Source organism: Xiphophorus maculatus, chromosome 12, assembly GCF_002775205.1.
Source record: "Xiphophorus maculatus strain JP 163 A chromosome 12, X_maculatus-5.0-male, whole genome shotgun sequence".
Lineage (NCBI taxonomy): Eukaryota > Metazoa > Chordata > Actinopteri > Cyprinodontiformes > Poeciliidae > Xiphophorus > Xiphophorus maculatus.
The window spans coordinates 14,591,799-14,612,852 of record NC_036454.1 but is presented as its reverse complement, the minus strand read 5'-3'; the positions used below and the strand labels follow the sequence as shown (position 1 = coordinate 14,612,852).

At 37.4% G+C, this 21,054-nt stretch overlaps 1 protein-coding gene across 1 annotated transcript; it reads left to right on the top strand.

Moving 5' to 3' along the window:
* The first annotated feature begins 1,870 nt into the window (after window positions 1-1,870).
* LOC102218835 (E3 ubiquitin-protein ligase RNF165-like) lies at window positions 1,871-20,595 on the top strand. The gene is made up of 8 exons (XM_014475051.2): window positions 1,871-2,181; window positions 7,304-7,631; window positions 8,302-8,433; window positions 10,032-10,161; window positions 10,330-10,434; window positions 11,465-11,560; window positions 12,073-12,176; window positions 14,558-20,595. Exons 1-8 carry the CDS (start codon window positions 2,121-2,123, stop codon window positions 14,673-14,675), a joined length of 1,074 nt encoding a protein of 357 aa, XP_014330537.1. The 5' UTR covers window positions 1,871-2,120; the 3' UTR covers window positions 14,676-20,595.
* The last annotated feature ends 459 nt before the right edge of the window (window positions 20,596-21,054 follow it).

Sequence of the window (21,054 nt, the reverse complement as noted above, 5' to 3'; positions counted from 1 at the left end):
AGGCAATTTATCTAAAGAAGTCAAGTTAGTTGCATCAATTTGTTTACTTTTTAGCAATCCATCATTCTGAGCAAGGATGTGGCAACAGTGGAAAGTAATTGTCCCCAGTTAACATAAAGAATCCACTGATAGAAGCAAGTATGAGTGGAAAAGAAAACCAGAGTACCCTCTGTATTAGGGTATTTTAGATATTATGTAATGTGGTGTAACATCATACCCTTCTTTTGTTGTTATCTTGTTACACTGACTGCAATGGAAACAAACCTACAAATATATTTATAGGTATCAGAACTCAGATCCAGTCCTTTCTGTAGACTTTGGAGAATAAAATAAGCTCTTGATGAGTATTAGAGCTTTTGTTTAATAATCGATATTTGGAAACCATTGTCCTTCTTTGTCTAAAGTGATTCGATTTTCTTCCTTCTTTTTTCTTTATCCATTAGTATGTTATCTTAGCTTGATTATTCATTTCATTCTTGTTTACATTAATTAGAAGTTCCCTTTGATTTATCGTGTGATAAAAGATTCTTTTTAAGATTGATCCTAAATAAATCCTAACTCTTAAAATTACCCACAAAATTCTCTTTGCCTCTTGTATTTGTAATGCAGATTTTTAAAATAGGTTTCAGACAAATTCTCTTAGACTGATTTTTAAAAAAATATTCTGAAACTGATTGATCCATAAATTTCAATAATATATCTTAATTTAACCATACTACAGGAGATTACTACAAGAATGAATGTTGCTTATTGCTCTACCTTGGAGAGTGCATAGTTAGTTAATCATAAAATGCAAAGTAGTAATAAGTTATCGGGAACTTACCATTTATGGAAAATCTTTAGAATTTGCTACTTATTTACCAGGGTCTTATAATTTAATCACTTTTGATCTTTATGGATGATCTCATCTTGAATTTCATACACCTAGCTGTCACTGCAAGTTGATCAAAACAGCAGCCTTTAATTCTTGGTGTTTTGTTCATAAACAAATCAATACATTTTGTCTCTCCTTCCTGACTGACTCTAGTAAGTCTGTAATGTTAGCAAGTGCCATTTCTGAAGGTCAACTCCTAAAGGAAGTGGTGTTAGAATCTTAATTTATTTTCTGAGTATAATAGAACAAATTTTATCTGTTCCAGTAAGAAAGTCAACTTACTGAAGATGCTACTTCTCTTAGCCTGAAACATCTATTATTGTTTACCAGACTGATGCTAAGTAGCAAATCCCCATTTGTGTTTTTTTTCCACTGAAGAAAAACAAATTATTATTATAAGGGCACAGATTTACAAAACTAGATTTCCTTTTTTCCAGGCACTTGGTTATGGAAGAGAATTATCAGATAGTTCTGACTTTAAAGCAGATGTTCCTCTCATAATTTTGAGATTAAACTCAGAATTATGAAATACAAAAACACTTTATTGATACCAAATATAAATTAAAGGTTACTCAAAGAATTGTTAATTCTGATGGCTGATGGGAGGAAGATCTCCAGTAGCAGTGTTTATTGTAGTGGTTCTGAAGTAGCCTCTCACTGAAGACACTCTGTGATTGTAAAGCTGTTTCATTAAGAGGAGGCTCAGAGTAATCAATAACTGTATTTTTATGAACAACTCCAATTGTAATTTCATTGTTATTAATTGAATTGAATTTTTCAGCTTCCCCAATCCTCTTCCATTTTTGGCACTAGTTAGATTTGCACATTCTGATTTCCGATCCATTTCCTCTGAGTCTTTTTTATAAGGTGAAACATCAATAGCCTGAGTGAATGCAGGAAGCCCTTTAAACGTGAAGTATTACAGCTTAGTACATTTCCCCTGTACAACAGCCTGTTTCACAGTCGCAGTAATATAAATAAAGCTGAATTGTCAGGTCCGGACAGGTTCACCTTGAGATACCTCCAGCTACAGCATGCAGCGCTGCAACATCGCCCTCTTTTGCTCCGGACTAAAAATGACATGTCTGCTTTTGTCAGCGACAACCAGACCAGTCAGACAGTCGTTGGTTCGCCTGTAGTATTTGCAAGCAACAACCAACCGCCTGAATGTAGATCCGCATGGGCTGCTACTACTGCTCCATCTCTCTTAAAAAACCCGGCGGAATCATAAGATACGGATCCCAGGATGGTGTTAGTGCATGTAGGATATCTGGTTCTTCCCGTATTCGGCTCAGTAAGAAACAGAGGTACGGTATTAGTATTCACATCGACCCAAAACATGTGCCCTGTTTATCTTAATATTCACTGCAGCTGTTGGCTAGCCGTCGCGTTAGCTTCTGTTAGCTTCGAATTAACGGTCAAGCTTTTCCTGACGACGACCCGAACCGCGCCGGTACTTTTATAATTCGGGTCGTTATAGATTAGCGAGACTTATCGAATGATGTTAATTTGTCTGCGATAACTTCGTGGTAAAAACCTGTTAGAAAGGAAATGCCCTTGCTACAGATAAGCTAACTGTCTCGTTGGCTCTGGCTATTTCCTGGAACGGAAACATTTGCCACAAAGGGTTCCACATGTTTAGAGAGTGCGACTCGAAATGCGATACATTAGCACAACCAGCTGTGCTTTATAGTGTATTTATCAATAGTTTTTTTTATCCTCAGCTTATCTAATTTGCACGACCTAATCTGTCGTGTATTTGCAGTGTTAAAATACCGCAAAATAGACGTAGCCTCTCCAGCCAGTCAGCTTAGCTATGCCTGGATGATGTCATTTGAAGATCATCCGCTCCTGCCGGCGCTAACAGATTTCACACCACGATTCGGCTAATTGCTACCAGTGTTAATTGGTCAGCGTACAAATCAATGCGTGGAGAGAGCATAGATATCCGATCAATCAACCCTGTCCGCCGTTTCTTTTTGATTTGCTAATTGAGCAATCCAGCAGCTGCTTGTCTGAAGCTGCAGAGCTGCAAACATAACCCAAATCTGCGCTCACATAGCAGAGATGCATTTCTAACGCTACAGTGTAACATTAATTTTACAACAGTGGCATCAGTGATTTCATTGTGCTTTTATTTCTGTTCTTATTTCCCTGTTTCATAGTATGGAGGCTGGCTCTACATTCTGCATTTATCAGATCTTTGTCGTCCCCCCCATTGTGTAGCTAATGATCATCTGCTGCTGTGTGGTGTGGCGTGGCCTCTGCCTGTTCTCTGCATTTAGCTGTATTGTGAATCCCTTCTTCATTTCCTCTTTCCATCAGAAGACGACATTGGTATTAAAAGCACCCCTTCCCGAGATGTATTCAGCTATAGACTGTTTCATGTTAAGCAGACTAAAACTATAGCTAACACCTAGAACACAGCACCTTGTTTTGTCTTTTTTTCTGTCAAATTGCTGTAGCACTGAGTAAACATTATAGCTCCTTTCTAGATAGCAGTTGAATGTCATTGTGTACCTCCCATCCAGTCTTGTTAGACAACATGCTGTAAATTCCTGTAAAGTGGATACATTTTGCATGATCTCAAAGTACTGCACTTGCATCGTTGAACACCAGAATTTGGCTCATCCTCCTTCTTTTCACACAAGGTGCAATGTACATTATCAAACCAACCTGCGATTGACAAAGCAGATATGCAAATTGGAACCATGTGCATGCAATTTCCTCCTGCCATGTGACTTAAGGTACACTGCACCTGCACACAGCAACCTACCATAACTGTCTCCATTTTTTGTGTAATCTTTTTGTTCCCTTTCGCAAAATTTCAAGCTTTGAATCACACTGAATCGTCAGGGCCCTTTGTGGGCATGTTAAATTTTTCAATATGAAGTTGGAAAACATGCTTACTGGTGGTTCATCACTTTCAAATTTACCCCACTAACATAAAACCAAAATGCTATCCATTTCACAGGGATGCCTATTTTTTCCTGCACTGCTAAAGAGATCCTCTTATTATTAATAACGTCTTTATTGTTTGGTTGTGGTCTCTCTTTACCTTTTGTTCTGGTAATAGTACTTTCAGTGCATGGTCACATTTATGATTCATAATTATTTTTGTTTATGTTTTTTCTACATTGACTAGTGAAAATCCAATGTAATCTTTCTGTAGTAAAGATGTACCCTTGCTGTACTGAAATCATGTGCTGTAGCCAACACGTCTGCTCATTGGATGCTGCTTTTGTTCTTTATTTAACCCTATATGGAGCATGGTGGGCCTTGCCTTCAATCTATGTTGTTTAGTTTTGTTGCATGGTTTTATACTATTACAAACAAACAAGGAAAAAAAATACACAAATTCCACATATACTAATATTTTTCAATAAAGAATATAGTGTTTATCCTAACCTTCAGTGTGCTTCTTGCTGATTTCCATTTATTCCCCCCATCCCCCCTTTTGCCTTGTCCCTACCTGCCCCTCTCCCTTCCACCCCATCCCCTCCACCCCCCTCAACCACCTCCTCTCCTGCTATGACAAAGATAGACGATTTCCACGCTTCCTCCATCACAGGGCCTGAATGAGTCTATCTGCTGTCATTCATGGTGATCGTTTTCACTGAGCTGCTTGAAAACGCAGTGTGCTGTTTGCAGTCTAGACTCGACCCGAGGCGGCAAGTTCAACCTCTTGTCTGCCTGGCTGTACTGACAAACTACCAAGCTGAAACAAAGATGTCTTTATTCTTTTTTTTTTTTTCGGAGGGAATCGTCGCTTTTTAAGCTGACTGCCAGCAAATGAAATGTAGACTTTGCCTAGTAATGTTTCTAAAACACTTGTCAAGGAAAAGATTGGTGTGATTCTATGTGCTAACTTTCACTTTTGTTAAAATCAAGACGTAGTATGTTAAATCTGCTCCCCAATGGGTGAACAAGAATAATATAGCTGAAATTATCCTTATAGCTGCAAATCATCTGTACTTATGAATCAAAAAGTCGTTACTTTAGGCAGAGAATTAAAACCTTTTTGTGCCTGAGTATAACCCAGCCTGCAATTTTCCTCCCTTATTTTCCAGACAGCAGTCTGTTCCCTGTATCTGCCAAATAGCTGTGGTGGGAGAGCTGGAAAAAGGCATTCAAACTATTTCCTCTTAACTGCTGAATGGAAAAACAATGTAGTCATAGTGTAAGTGTAAGACAAAAGAAGACGGGGTAGATTGTATTGATTCCACTGTGGAAAATCAGTATTGATCATGACAATGTTTTTAACAGTAAATATATTTTGATGGTTATTATGAAGTTTACACTAAATGCAGATTATAACCCAAGTAATCCACATATACAAAAGAACCTGAACAAATTTGTCCATACATCAAATCAAAGAATGGTCCAGGAACACTGGCGGTTCCCGCAACCAATCAAAATGTAAGAAATTTGAGGTATGAGTTGGGATGGCATTGGAGTCAAACATAAAATTTAGTAATAGTATTTCAAGGTGCTATTGATATAAGTAAGTTTTTAAAATCAGTGCTTATGTACTTATGTCTCTTTATGATGGTGCCCTGGACAACTGACAATATGGCCAAAAAAATAATGAATCACCATTTTAAAGGAAACAAACACTAAACACTTATCTAAAGGCTTGAACCGTGACACTTTTTTTTGGTAATGTCAGTTATAAGATGCTTCCTGTATGTGTGAACTAATCACACATTATTTAGGAGTGACTTTGACCTTTGACATTCATCCACATAAAATTCTTCAAATCATTAATGTTCCTTTGCCTTATCTGTGCATTAGAGCTGCATGTAAGTTATGTACATTTTCCACTGAATTCAAGTAAAGGCTAGACAATATTAAAAAAAATCTTATGATATTGTAGAACATTTGCACTAACACTAATTTTCTTCACTCCTTTTTCTATCTGTTCTACTTTCAACATTGACTGCTGTCATCTACTATCATGTCATCATCCAACATCCTGAATATAACGGCATAAAATTACAAAATCATGATATTTTGAGAATAACGATGAACAAATTGCTAATCTATTGTGCAGCTCTAATACAAGCTAGGTAATAGAAGACTCTTCTGGCAACTCTATTAGGTTTCAGAAAATAGTTGATTATTTTCTTGTTGAAAAATCCACTCATATTTTATTTTCTGATTCTTATCAAGTAAGTGTATTTATGTGTTCCTCCATCCATTCCTTCATTAATATAAAACCCGCCAGAGCCACATCCTGAAAAAACAAACCACTTTTCTTCATCAGTGGAGTCTAGTGCAGTGAGTGTATAGAGATGCTATTTTTGCTGAGCTCATTCCTTGTCATTTTCTTGTTGATTCCAGGCCTTTCAAAACTTTGAGTGGTCCTTGCCTTTTGTATTCAACCTTTTTGATGATTCTTTTCACTTTGTAGGAGAACTTGTGAGGACCCTCTGGTCACATCTGGTTTATGGTGAAATTAGGTCCTTTCCACTGCCAGATTGTAACTCCAACAGAACTCGCTGGAGTTTAGAAATACTTCTGTAACCAAAGCCTTCAGTATAATTTGCAACAAGATTTCAAACATTCTTAGTATGCTCCTTTTTTTTTTACCAATTATTTTTGTGATCTTCATCCTCTTTTGGCCAAAGCTGACAGATAGGATACATTTTTATGGATTATAAATTGGAAATAAATCAGGGATCTTAATATTTTAACTCACAGTAAAAGGATTGATGCCAGATTTCAGATGCTAAGTTTGTTTTTGCCTTTTATCACCTTGGTTTACTACTTCCATGTGTCATTCCACTATATTATGCACAATTTATGGACTATTTTGTTTTAGCTTCCTTATATGTGTGAATTACTTGGGTTATTTCCAACATCTGGTGTGAATTTAATGTCAATAGGCCAATTAATAGATTTTCTGTCAAAAAATGTAATCTTAACAGTTATTTTCTCTGCTGTGCAATAACAAAGGATATTGCCTGGTTAATTTGATTAAAAATACTCTAAAATAAAAAACAGTGAGATGCGCACAGAAATACTTGACCGTGTTTCTTAGAGACAGAGAGGTAATAATGTTTTATTGGGCTCGCTAACCTATTGTCAGGTGCAGAATGTATGCAAGGTGAACTGCATTGAAGACATCACCTGTACACCGTCTCTTTCCTCTTCTGAATCAGAAGACCGGAGTTGATAACATGAGTCGGTAGAAAGAAAGAAAAGCTCACGTTTTCTGTGCAAGACCAAAAATGGGTTATCATTTTCATGGTACATGTGGTAACCATCATTTTTCTTCCCAACCAGAAGTAATTTTCACCCTAGGTAAGACGTAGGGCTTCATGAACATGCTACATCACACACAAAGCGACACCACATTTCACTCACAATTAATTCCAACTTGTTTCTTCCTTTAGACTCCTGACAAGTTCTTCGTATCCTCCACAGGATCCCATTTTAACCGGCAGCAGCAGCAACAGCAGCAGCACAGCCATGCTACCTCTTGCCGGCACTTCCAGTTAGGTCCTCAGGCCCCTCTGCCCATGGACTTCCCAATGCCCCATCCAGGGCAACCGCAGTCAGGCATGAACCCCCACCTGGCCCCTCCTGGCCACCAGCACGGTCCTCCGCTCCACCCACCTCTCAACCCGCTGCCCGCTCCGCAATTCCAGGACATCCCCGGCCCGCCCTTCCTACCTCAGGCATTACACCAGCAATACCTCCTCCAGCAGCAGATCCTCGAGGCTCAGCACCGACACATTCTGCCGCCATCCAGGTATCTAAAGACAAGTTTGGTGCGAAATAAAAAGAAACAATGGGGGCTTTCAGGTTTATACCTACTAAACAAAATTCACATTTTTCACATTTTTATTCTTCCTTTTGGGCCTTGAGAACAACAAAAGTGCTTAAAAAACCACCCAGCTATTTTTTGGAAAGAAGTTAATGTTTATTGGTGTGTTTAATGGAAAATGAGCCATTTGAAAAACCTCCTTATTGTCGAGGCACCATGCCCTTACCTAACAATCCAAGCTGAGCTCCAGCACTTTTACTTACACTGTATGCACTGGACAAGACAAATGTTTTGCTGTTGACTTACTATTCAGAAACTACTTGCTGCATTCTTGTTGGTTGAGCAGGAGGCTCCACTTCTGATTTTCAAAGATATGCTGTTGTGTAACATCTGTTTGCAGTTATTTTCACATGTGAATGTAAAAGTTGAGATGGAGGGGCGTGGCCAGCAGCATTGACAAGAAACAAACCCAAAACATCTCATTCTCAAAGGAGATCAAAATAAACTGAACTGACCAGACGTTTCATTTTCTAAGAATTATTTTGTGCAAAAAAATGAAATGAACATGTTTTGTATAGTCCATAGACATCAAGGAAGCAAAATAGGTCACAATTTATGGAGAAAATGATTCAAATGCTTGGTTTCTTTCCTTTAGTAGACGCACCCCAGAGAGAGTCCCTCACCAGCCACACAGACTGCGACCAGGCTATGAGTTTGGTCCTCCTCTTCATGTCCCTCCTCAGCCAGTGGTGCAGCAGCCTCGCTACCTGGCTGAGGGGACCGACTGGTGAGCAGCGCATTTTATTATTTGGCTTAAAGTGGTGGTCTTAAACTGCTTTACTGGAGGGCCAGAGTCCCACAATGTTTAGATGTCTCTCTGCCTCAGAGAGCCAATATGAACTAACTAGTGGAACTCTGTAATATAAATGTGGAGGACAAGGGGCATATATAGAAGTTTCAGGAATGCAGTTTGAGACCCCTGGCTTAAAAAGTTAAAAACAATGTAAGGAAATGGAGATTTACTGGTAAAGCAGACGACTGCCTGGATAAAAATGTGTAGAAATCCTGAAAAATAAATGGTTGCTATGGAGAAGTCCACAGATTATTCAAACTATAAATATTTAGGTGAGGAGCTATTGATTTTTTTTTAAAGATATTCCTTATGAAGCATGATAGACATCTGCCCTACGTTCTCTTTTCTTTTCTATTTTAAAGAGTTTAAGAAATATCATTTATCATATTTGTATCCATCTCATACAGGATGCCATACTTATTTAAACTAACGTAATTACTAATTAAACATTGCTTGAGATTCTTCTCAACTAAAAACAGCATACATCTAAAAAACAATTTATTTTATATGAATTTTAAGGAATTGTTTTGTCAGTAATTGAGTTTAACCCACATTAACAAACATATTCAAATTAAAGGTTTTATTTTTCTAACTTTTATTATTTCAGATTAAGCTACTACAAAAAAAACTTTGAGTGTTTATCAATAATTTAATTCCTTATTATATTTCTGCCATCCCTATATTAGGTTATACTTCTTTCAGCCATCTTTCCTTTTTCTTCTGACTGGAGCTGCACAGTACTGTAACTGTCAAACACAACTATTTTAATTTCATATACCTTTTATTATAATTGGGATGTAGTTTTACTTTGTTTTACATTTACTATTTGTGTTGATTGCATTTATTGACAGAATTTGTGTAGTTAAGTCATTTCAACTTTGTTTTGTGTAACCTTTGTTTGTTTTTATCAGGACAAATTATTCATTGTCCGGATGAAAAATAGCCTTTTAGCCAATTCTGGTGCATTTACCGAAATGTTCATTTCTGTAAATTAACATATACTGATCTATTTAATTTATTCCTACCAAATAAATGAAATTTCAAAATTCACTGCATCAGCAAGTGTAATATTAGGATTTCGTGGAGGCAATATTTGGTTGGCTACAACATTTCAGGTGATACGTGTTCAATCTCTACCAGCAGCCACCCATACATGTAGTGAATAAATTAACTTTTATGGCCCTAACAATGTAGATCTTAGTGACTAATATGCTACCCTTATACTGCTCTCTACACTTGTAAAAGAGGTAATTACTTTTTTATGGTTTAGTAATAAAAGACAAACCATACTGAAAGAGGTGCAAACATCCTGACAGGACAAAAAGTCAGAAGTGAACAAAATGTAAGCTAATTGTGCTCGCTCTAATGAAAGGACTTTCCATTTGTAGTTTTTTTAATAGTCTACTATTTCAATCAAAATCTGTTTTAATAAATTTCTAATTACTAAATATATCACAGTCTTTAATCACAAGTTATTGAAACCTATAAAATGCAGAGTGAGCTGCTGGTAAATGACTTTGCCTTTTCTTCAGGGATCTCAGTGTGGATGCCGGGCTGCCCCCTCACCAGTACCACATCCACCCGCTGCCGCAGCACTATCAGCACTACTTGACCTCCCCCAGGATGCACCACTTCCCCAGAAACAATGCCTCAACACAAGTGGTGAGAACCCCCCTCAGGACGGTCTCTCTGCAATAAATCATCTCTGTCTCTGTGAACCTTCACTGATTCTCTCTTTGCTTTCTGAGCTGAAGCTCAGCAGCCGGGGAGGACCGGCGTCAGATTTCTGCTGTGGAGCTGATCCAGCTTCTTTTATCTGTCACTTTTTAGGTCGTCCATGAGATCAGAAACTACCCGTATCCCCAGTTGCACTTGCTGGCTCTGCAGAGTCTCAACCCTTCCCGGCACGCCTCTGCCGTCAGAGAGAGCTATGAGGTCTGTGCAGCTTCTCTCTCTCTCTGCCTCAGACACACAGGACTCCAGTAATTAATCACTGTTTTCTCTGTAACCAATGATCTGAGAAGGCTTCAGTTTGTAACAAATTTTTTTCTATTATTATTTTCAAGCAATCTGTTTTTTTCAGACCAGGGATATAAAACTCATTTTAATTTTGGGCCATAACACGATTGTGAATGTTGTCAAAGGGCCAGTTGTGCCAGAATGTATTGATAACAAACTGATAAAATATTAACAAAAAGCTGTCTCTGCAAGTAACTTTCACATTCAGTAACTTCTTAGATTTAAATAATGAACATCTTGTCACACTGATCAGTCCCTCCAGAATTTCATGAGTGTTTTGTGATTTGCAGTCAAAATCACTGAGTTTGTGGAGCTAATTTAGAAATATTTGCAGGAAATTTTGTGATAATTGCACCTATGTATGACAGTTAATGTGAATTTTTGTTACTATATTGATCATGGACTTAACATCAATTAAGGCTGAAGCAGCAGTGTAGCAGAAGAAAAAAATACTGCCACCTGCAGGTTGGAGTTAGCATCAGTTAAACCAAATGCTTTTGACAACTTTTTTGGGGAAAATTTACAATAAACTCATAACCATGCATTAGTGCGAAAAACTGTGGGGATCTGTTGATTTTACATGAATTCCTGTTTTTGAGGAATTGTAAAAAACTAGACGGGCAGATTGATGTAATTTAGCAGTAAACAGATACAAACTGATTTGATTTGATTGGTAAAATCAAATCAAGTCTGTTATTGTGAAGGTTCTACTTATGTGTCCCTCTGGAGTCACGAGGGCCACATAAACTGTTATGGTGGGCCAGATTTGGCCCCTGGGCCTTGAGTTTGGCACACATGCTTTAAACGGCACAGAATACTTTAATCTTATAGCATTCATGTTCACTTGACAACAGTTTTCTTGTGGCCTCCTTTGCATTCAAAATATTTTGCTATCATCTTCCTCATTGTGTTAGATAATAATTAGTTTTTTAATGTTTCTTCATAGGAGCTTCTGCAGCTGGAGGACAGACTGGGCAGCGTGAATCGTGGAGCCGTCCAAACCACCATCGAGAGATTCACTTTCCCCCACAAGTACAAAAAGGTACGACTGGAGGCCCTTTGCAACCTTTTTGATGGTTACAGACAAAGAACTGGGCCAGAAACAAGCCGAGCGAGCCGTGAAAGAAGGGAACAACAGAGAAAGTCAGCGCTGGCAGTTGGAAGGATCAGAGTGTGAAGAAGAGGGTAGCAAGAAAAGGTCATGACTCTTACCTTAGTTCAAAGGTCAACCCAATTTCTGTTTGAAATTTAATGAGATGGAGCTGCAGCGTTCATAATTTAAGGCGAGGGGGATGAGTCATCCAGCTGTCTGCAGATCTGAGCGTGGAGTGAATTTAAAGAAACGTCTACATTCAGTCTGACCCAGTTGCTGTGGGAAAAGTGTGAGAATATTAGGTGTGTCTTTTTTTCTTCTTCTTCTCAAGGAGCTGTGATAAGGTGACTCTTTTAAGAAAACATGTCCTACCCTAGCTGACTCAGACACCCCTGTGGCATCAACACTGCGTCCGTTTAAAAATTAAAGTGTGTTTGCGTGTGCTCTCCTCTCCTCTGCAGAGAATACCGCAGGACCTGAAGATGTGTCTGGATGACGAGGAGCTGGACACAGATGAGAAATGCACCATTTGTCTGTCGATGCTGGAAGATGGAGAGGATGTAAGGTACAGGAAAATGCTGTTTTTGTTTTTTTTAAGGAGGGATGCTTGGTTTCTGCTTCATGTGGAATCATCCATCAGTCTGTCCATCAACTCTGCTTTTTTGCAGCTTTCATTTTAAAAACCGGACCGCTGTTTTCATTGTGTGTTTATAATTTAAAAATTGACAAACACAACAGATAACCCTGCAAATTACTACCAGGAGAAATGTGGAGTAATGATATAAAACATCTTTAGAAACCCTTTAAAACCCTCATTATGCTCTTAATATGTGCTAGTTTAGTGCAGACTGGCGTAAGCCTGACACAATAAGAAATTAATCGAATAAAAAATTAAAGTAAAATTGATCATCTCCTTTCTAATGATCTGTAATTTTTGAATGACAATTTTTTTCAGAGATTTCATAATCTCTTTTACTCGTGGTTTTACTTGAGCGTGTTTTTTTTTTATTTCTGTTGTATTATTTTGTTGTTTTATTTTGGATCATTGAAATAGCTTCCAGCTGCATTGTTAAGTGCCATTATCAATTTATTACTTCAAAATGGTCTCAAAACAACAATATTGTTGTTCATCCCAAGTACAGCAAATCAATTTTCAAAGGTACAAAGCTTCACTTCTGTCATAAGTGTTTGCCAAGCTTGTTGTTTGTTTATTAGAATTAAAATCTCTTTGTTTGTCACCATGTGAAAGTTTTTTTGGGACATTTCCCACATTAATATTTTCATTTTGGGTCTAACATCATGCCGTTAACAGAGAGGTGGAGAAAGATGTGATTTACAGCCCTCAGACCTTATTTATATTCACACTGGATACAGCTGTCACATGGTCTAAGCAGTTTTTAAGCCCAAATTGGTTCTGCCATCCAACCTCAAAGTATCAGGTATTAAAATCCCATCACAGTATCCCCTCCCCCCCTCTTTTTTTACGGCATCATGTCTTGAAAATGCTGCCCGCAGGAAACATACTGTAAGCATTTCACAAATCACATAATGTGTGTCCAGAGGGAAAGTGACACTGCAGCTTTTTTTTGCTTTTTGAAAGACAAAAAAGTCAAGACTTAACAGCAGATAACAACAATTTTTCCCGAATAAAACCATATTTGGTTGTATTTCAAAGAAGATGGGTTTATTTTTGACTTGACTCCAGACATAGCATCCCAAGCCCTCTAAACATTGAACTTCTATGTTCATATTTCAGTGGCTATTATAGGTTTGTCAGTGTTTCTCTTTATTTACAACCAAAACTGCCCTGAATCTTGGACCTTTTTATCCTAAATAACTTGTTCAACTTTAGCTGCTGAAAGTCAGAAAAGTTTTGCTCATACAATCCGAATAACTCTTTTTCACATTTAGACATCAGCAGATGCTTTTGTGTTAGCAAACTTATGTTTAAATTTCTGCCAAAACCAAAAGCCGAAGTGTTTTAAACAGTCGTGTTGATAAAATATATGTTTAAAGGATTGATCATTAGGGAAAAAATAAGTAGGTAAAAATATAAACACAAGTTAAAATGATAACTAACAGAAAAACTTTATATTTGCAAGACTTTGAGTGAGGCAAAGCAAATAACTATTTGTGGGCTGAAGACAAAAAGGGACAAAAAACTCTACCTTTGCTACACGGCTCAGTGAGCTGGAGAACAGGCACAAGGGGAAGGCCATTTATAATATGAATATCACATGAAATTATTGGAGTTGTATACACTACCTGTATGTGAGTGCCTCATACATTTTGGTCTAAGGGGATAAGAGGGATTCCTTTATTTGAAGTTTGTGGCTGACAATTCAAGAAGACAAAATGACTAAAGAAAAAGGAAAGACTGGAGCATCTGGAAGCATTCTTCAAATGACAAAAAGAGTGAAATGTTTGCCAGAGATGTATCTCATTCAAGCTTTCAAATTAACAAGTAATTTACATATACAGTAGCTGTTTAGAAGGAACAGCCTGTTTTATAGAGCTATTAAACCTCAATGCGGTCGTCATGAGTTTGAATTCATCCTCAGTTCCTTTGCTGCATGTCTTTCCCCGCTTCCTGTCAGATTACTGTCAAATAAAGGCCACTAGTCCAAAAAAAGATGTTAGAACAAACAAACAAACAAAAAAGAAATATAACCTACTTATTCCAATGGTGAATTGTGCTTTCACCAAAGCACAACCAGTTTATTGTTAACATTTTCTAAATTATGTTTGAAACAAAATGATTTCTTGTAAGCCTTTCTTATGAAAACCTGGAAAAATGAGATGTTTGAGACAATAAAATATTTCCATAAAAGCATTTTGAAAACTTGGACAATTTTACAAAGCTCAGCATCATGATTAATCAGATTAAAACTGTTTTAATCGATTGATACAGAACTAGTTCTGACCCTGTGTTTTTGCTTCCTTTAGGAGATTACCCTGCATGCACCTTTTCCACCAGGCCTGTGTGGACCAGTGGCTGGCCACTAGCAGGAAATGCCCCATCTGCAGAGTGGACATCGAGACCCAGCTGACTCCTGACAGTTGATGGCTCCTCTTGACTCCTGCAGCTTTAGATGTGGTCTTGTTATTTCTCCATCGTCTCCCCCGGTCGGTCCTTGGGGAAGTCCTGCCAAACACCCCTCTTTCCCTCTGCATCACTCAAAGAGCCTGCCTTCTGAGACAGCTGTGACAGAGGGATCAACAAAGCACACTCAACGTACAACACAACGAGAGACGGGGCGGTTGATGCACAGATAGGTGGCTGGACTGAAGGTCAGTTTAAAAAGGACTTTGCTGGATGTAAAGGTTAGGAGCAGAGACACGTATGGACAGATGTGCTGAGGCTTCACACAACTCTGTCAGATCGTGTACTCCCACTTACATTTCTCCATACAGCTGCCAAGAGAGAGGACGCTCTTGACTGCCAACCTTCCGAGCTCAGTGTGGTGTTTTAGGGCCGTTTCTCTGCCAGTATAGCCAAGCCCTCTCTGCCCTCTCCCTCCTATGCCTGTGAAAAGTCCTTTAAGCCGTACTCTGCCCAAGCCCTCACTCAGCACATCTGTACAGAACATTGTCAAATGATTAGCATGAGGTTGTTAGGTGTGAACTCTTGTAGCTGAACGCTTGTGGTGTAATGGAGTATAGTACTGAATAAGTATTTACAGAGTAACAGTGTTGTGTAGCAAGCAAAAAGCCTTTTGGAGAAATATGTCTGTTAAAAAAAAATCCAACAGAGAGGATCTATTGAGTATTCAGCAACGAGAGAAAGAGCTAATTAAAAGAAAAACAAACAAAAAAGGCCAAAAATCCCTCTTTCTTGTCTAACATGGTTTTGGATTTACAGTTAGTAGACGCCATCAGAGTTGATGCTGAACCCGCTAACTGCAGGCATGGCTTTCAGTGATGTGCGTAGTGTCGTAGCGGGGCCTCTGCAGCCTAGAGCAGAGGCCTCGGATGTGCATGCTGTATGGCAGGCTTGGGCTGTGTCGTTAATATTGTGGAGCAAGTAGAAACAGGAACTGTGTCTGTGCATGTGAACCGTATATTATGATCATTCATAGAGGAGGACAAGAATGCACCCAGTAGCCCCTCACCCATCCCTCACCCTGCTGCTCACCCTGAGTAGACCACGCTTGCCTTTAGACGCCGATCTCACACCAGTGTGGCATTTCTCTCCTAATCACCATGTTTAGGATTCAAAGATCTGCGGGTGGATCTGGGTCTAATGGCAAATCCCTCCATAGCCTCCCTCGTGACAAGGCATGGGCCGGTATGAGATTCTCCCGGTTTGATAAAAGCAAGGAAAAATGCCACGGTTTCTGGGTTTAAAAAAAAAAAAAAGTAGCTACAGCATAATCTAATTGTTTTTATTTCATGAGCATAAATGCAATTACTATTTCCACTGCTGCTAAGATATAACCTCATACTCCTGTAGAATTATTGCAATAACTAATAATAATGTTTATGAAATTTTGCTATTGTGATGCACATATGTAGACACAGACAGTAGGCACACACTCGTGTGTGAACGTTTACCGTCTTTAAAATCAGTGTCAGCTATTTGCACAAAATTTTAATCAGTATCAGCTGTATATAAGTTATGATTATGGTCTGAATCTTGAAACAGTCGAAAATGTTCAGATGAAATTTAAATCAGCAAATAAAAAAGATTAGTGATGGCATAACTAAACAGTACAGGTGTGATGATACAATCAGCGACATTTGGTTCACCAGAATGAGAGCAATTTTACCAATATTTTCTGTTCTCACTAGTCATAAAGTGTTTAAAATAATTTAAAATCAGTGTAATATATTACACTGATTTTGACTAGTCCATGTATTGCTGTTTCTGGCAGAGTTAGGAAGCTGTAAAGCAGATGTATTGTTAGCAGCTAACGGTTAGCCAGTCGCTAGTTAGCTAGTGGTATTACTTACTGCTTACGTATTGTTTGTATCTCACATCAGTTTCTTTTCTTTTTTTGTTGTTGTTATTTTTACCAAGTATCCAAAATACAGATTAAATCAGGGAATCATAAGATGAGATGACATTTTTTTTTTTTGAAAACTAAGTAAACAATCATAATTACAACCGTTGGTTTAGAGAATCTGAATTCATTGACTCGCCCATTTATTTAGATTTTTATGCTGTTTATGGTGTGGAAAAAAATATGCATATACATATATATAAAATGTATGTGTATATACACAGACATACATTTATATATTTAAATTAAAACAGGTCAATTAACCCTTCAAAGCACATTGGTGCTGAAGTGCATCAAGAAAGACTAAGTTACTGAACTCCAATAAAACTAACCTCTGATGCTTGCAAATCTCAAGAAATAATAGAATGACTTGGCATGCTACATTTGGAAGTATTTCCTCACTTCTTCCATGGTAGGATCAATAAATGTGTGCGTTTGCTCAGTGAGACTGAACCATTTACCAGAACAATTGCACTAATTAATGTAAATGGTGTAGCACATTTACATTATTTACTATTTCTCAACAACTATTGAGAAATAGTTGTTTATGAGGAAATTTAATTTCTTTTTAAAGTCAGTTTCATTATTGTTCCAATAAATATAACAAAATAAAGTTTTAAGCCCATATTCCCTATTCCAACACAGTTGGTTTGGTTGATTTTTCCAATAGACATGCTAATTCTTGTGTAGAGTTTCACCACTCAGGGTATTTGTGGTGGGTTTAGCTTTGACCTGGTAAAACAGATTTAATTTCTATTTGAAAAATATGACATAAAAGGAACAAGACAGCTGCTTAAAACATTCTTACCACCTGTGAGCAATTCTACATTATCTGTGTTAGGATTAGGGGTGATGTCACACAGTGTGCAACAGAAAACACAGTTTTACTCATAAGTTAAAACAAAAATTTCATTATTGCATTATTAAATCGGAATTATTACATTTTAAATTGGTTCTAGTAATATTATCGATTAGCATGTTTAGTGTGGTTTACTGTACTAAAAAGCAGTCTGTGCGTGTATTCCCTATTATATGGATCCTTAATTTGTCTTTTTACTTTGCCAGAATATCCAGCAACAACAGAGCAACTTTCCTATACTCTGTTTACCCCTCCTGTGATCTGCTTAAAGTCTTGCTCTCTCTCGCTCTCTCACAGCCTGAATGAACCAAGCCTCAAAATGTCAGAGAAAATACAGTATCTTTACAATCTGATTGCATAGATACTGTAGTACAAGACAATCGCTTTTTTTTAATCACTGCTTCCTTGACATCATTTTACTGAAGTACACCTCTCTGATTATTGAAAGTAGATAACTTTCTGACTTAGAAGTTACACCAAGTAAGGTTGTTTTGTCATGTCTGGGGTTTTCAAAATTTGGCAAAATTAAGATTTTTAGGTTTTTAGCTAAAAATAATCAAATTATGATCAACAGCTGATTTCTTGATGCATCTCTACACTTGTTTGCTGCTCCGTTCATAGACAAGCACTACTTTTCTTAACACTAGGAAACGTTTCAGAGAATTCCTACTCTATGCTCAAACATCACCATCACTGGCATTCTCAGTGAAATGGATTCAATCCTCAGGTATGGTACGATGGAAAATGTTAATGGCATTGAAACCGTGACTTTTCAAAAACCGTGCTATACCGTAAAACCAGAAACCGTCCCATGCCTGCTCATGTCTTGACGGCACTCACACGAGGCTGATGATGCAGTGCCTGAGTCTCGCCATTCGAGTGACATTTCTATTTCTTATTACCAGAACCTTATTGCCTATCAGACAAGCACATGTGATTACTATATAGAAGTAAATCGCCTCTGTCGTGTATCAGCTCCTTGCATTTCAATCGTAGTTGCTCTGTCTGTTTGAAAACTTATAAAGACAAGACTGTGCGGTGGTGTTACAGGGAATATCCGAACTAGTCTGCCTGTGAAATGTGCTAGAATGTGTACGATTGTCCCCCACCCACTCTCCCTCATGGTGCTTGTGTATGGTATTGCTAGAACTGTGATATGTTCAGTGATAGAAGCTGTTTCTCTGTATCATGCATGAACCATGTTGGCATACTTCACTTGAAGGAGGGTGAAAGGGAGAAAAAAGCCATCCATTTGAAAAATACCAAACAACTGTTCTTAGCATTAATTTTATTTTAATTGTCTTTTTCTTCCATTTCTTTTTTTCGTTTAATTGTATGTTTTATTATTTTTTTTTTTCTTTGCTCACCTGCCAATCGGGACATGGTACTAATACGCCAAAACCTTGTCCATTTTAACCATCGTGAAAAAGAAGCTGCAATGCTGCAAAAAACATATTTATTGTCGTTCTAATGTAGCTTGTGTTTTGTAAATGCACTATAATATGGCGTTGCCTGATATTTTGGTTTGGTGGTGTGGGTACTTCTCGTCCGAGGTTTTGTGTTTTCTTTCAGTTCCAAGTATTTTCATGCTTCCTTGTGTACTATTGGAAGGTAACTTGACTGTTTGTGTTGCATTTTTATTTTATTTTATTTACATATGTAACCTCCATCCCAAAAAAAAAAAGAAATTACAAATACATGAAAATGGAGGTTTTGCTAGTCCACATAGAATGCTGTGATTAAAGATGCCTTAAGTATTTAACAATCATTATTTATTACTAACTGTAGCTAGCTAGCTATTGTGGTGGAATATTTAATGTCTCTGTCTCATAACTTTGCAATTTAATCAATATATTTATTTAAAATAACACAAAATATAAAAAAAAAATTACCTCATTATGCATTGGTTGGTGGGGATGCTTGTGCATGCCGTCTGTGTTTTGTTTTTCAAAGGAGAAAAATTAGAAAAGGTGACTGAGGGACTAACCAGCATGGTGCTGTTGATCTAGATTACATTCCATTTATGTCATTTATTGATTTAATCGCTGAATGTTTAAACTTTCTATTTATTTTAATATCACTCCTGCTTCCATCTACCACAGATGTCAGGGTGCAACCCTGTTTGTCTTATAGCTTGCTTTTGTTTTGCTCATAATAATCCGTGATATTTTATTAGATCCTTTAATGATCATATCCCTCATATCAACATGTCGCTTTAGTAATCATAATTTAGAAACCACATCAGTTGAATTATCTGTTGCTACATATTGCTAGGAGTTGCTTCGTGTGGGATTTATGGGACTTCTCTTACATGCTACCTTGAGCCATTGATCTTTTGAGCAAACTTCTGGTGTTACTGTGGTTTTACAATATAGATGTTTCACACCTTGGTATGATAAGCTAACTGCGTTTTTCGGTGTGCATTTCTTATTAATACTCTACTAATCCTGCAAATTATTCTAACATGTATTGGATTGGAATGAAGCTGACTGGTCTTACTATAATTTCATTTCGTGCTCTCACTGGCCTTACCCTGTGCCCTCCACTGCGTACCCCGGTAACTCCAGGCTGAACTGGACAGTAGCCATAGTATTAACTCAAGCTGATGAACCGGAATGAACAGTAGAACTCAAAGCACAAGCTTTTTAATGCATGTCCTTCTCAGGTTTTCCTATGTGTATGTGGGAGTAGCTCTGTAGACGTGTTTAATATGATGCTGTACCTTCTTGAATATTTCAGATGTTTCTTTGCTGCTGAGAAAAATGTTGATTTTTAACCTGCCAGTGAAAAAGGGAAGTGGCCATCTTTGTACAACACACTGCTGTTTTGCTGTAACCGCGCAATGTTTTATGATCTTGAGTATTTTATAGAAATGTAGAAGTATGTATCAATAATATGAAAGCAATAGCTAAATCTTAATGAAGAATAACATGATCAGTGAATATTGTGGAAAATCTTTAGATTCACTCTGGGTGGATTTTGTACTGTATTTATTACTAATGATGATGCAAAAAGTTGCATAGCTTAACCCAAACTGTTCTGTCTCTTTTTTATTTATTGTCTTGTATATGATCTTTTTGTATGTGTTTTTCAAATAAACTGCCTAAAATGCTGACAACTAATCAAACATGTGGTGTTTATTATATATTTATTTTTTGGCAGTTCAGTTATTTAAAAAAATTAAAACAATTCCACACAAGCCCAAAATTAAAAGTAATGTTTTAAATTTACCAACATGTTTCTTCTAACTCTATCAGATTTAAGTAGGGATTGTATCAATTTTTGACACACAGTTTTTTTGTAAATTGTAAATCAAATCTTTTATTTAATAAAACATTATTATTATTTTTAAAGTTGCAGGGATTCCCCCAAAGAGCTTGCTAAGCCCGGGGCACTGGGGCAGTCGGTCATCCAGCTGCCCGCCATGTTTTTGAGGTAAAACATGTTTAAAATTGACAGAAAATTTGAAAATATAATTTGATAATTATGCGTTATTGGAAGACTGCAAGATTAATCCTTAAACACCAACTACAAACTCTTTAAAAAAGGCAATCATTAAAAAAATAAAATAAATTAACAAT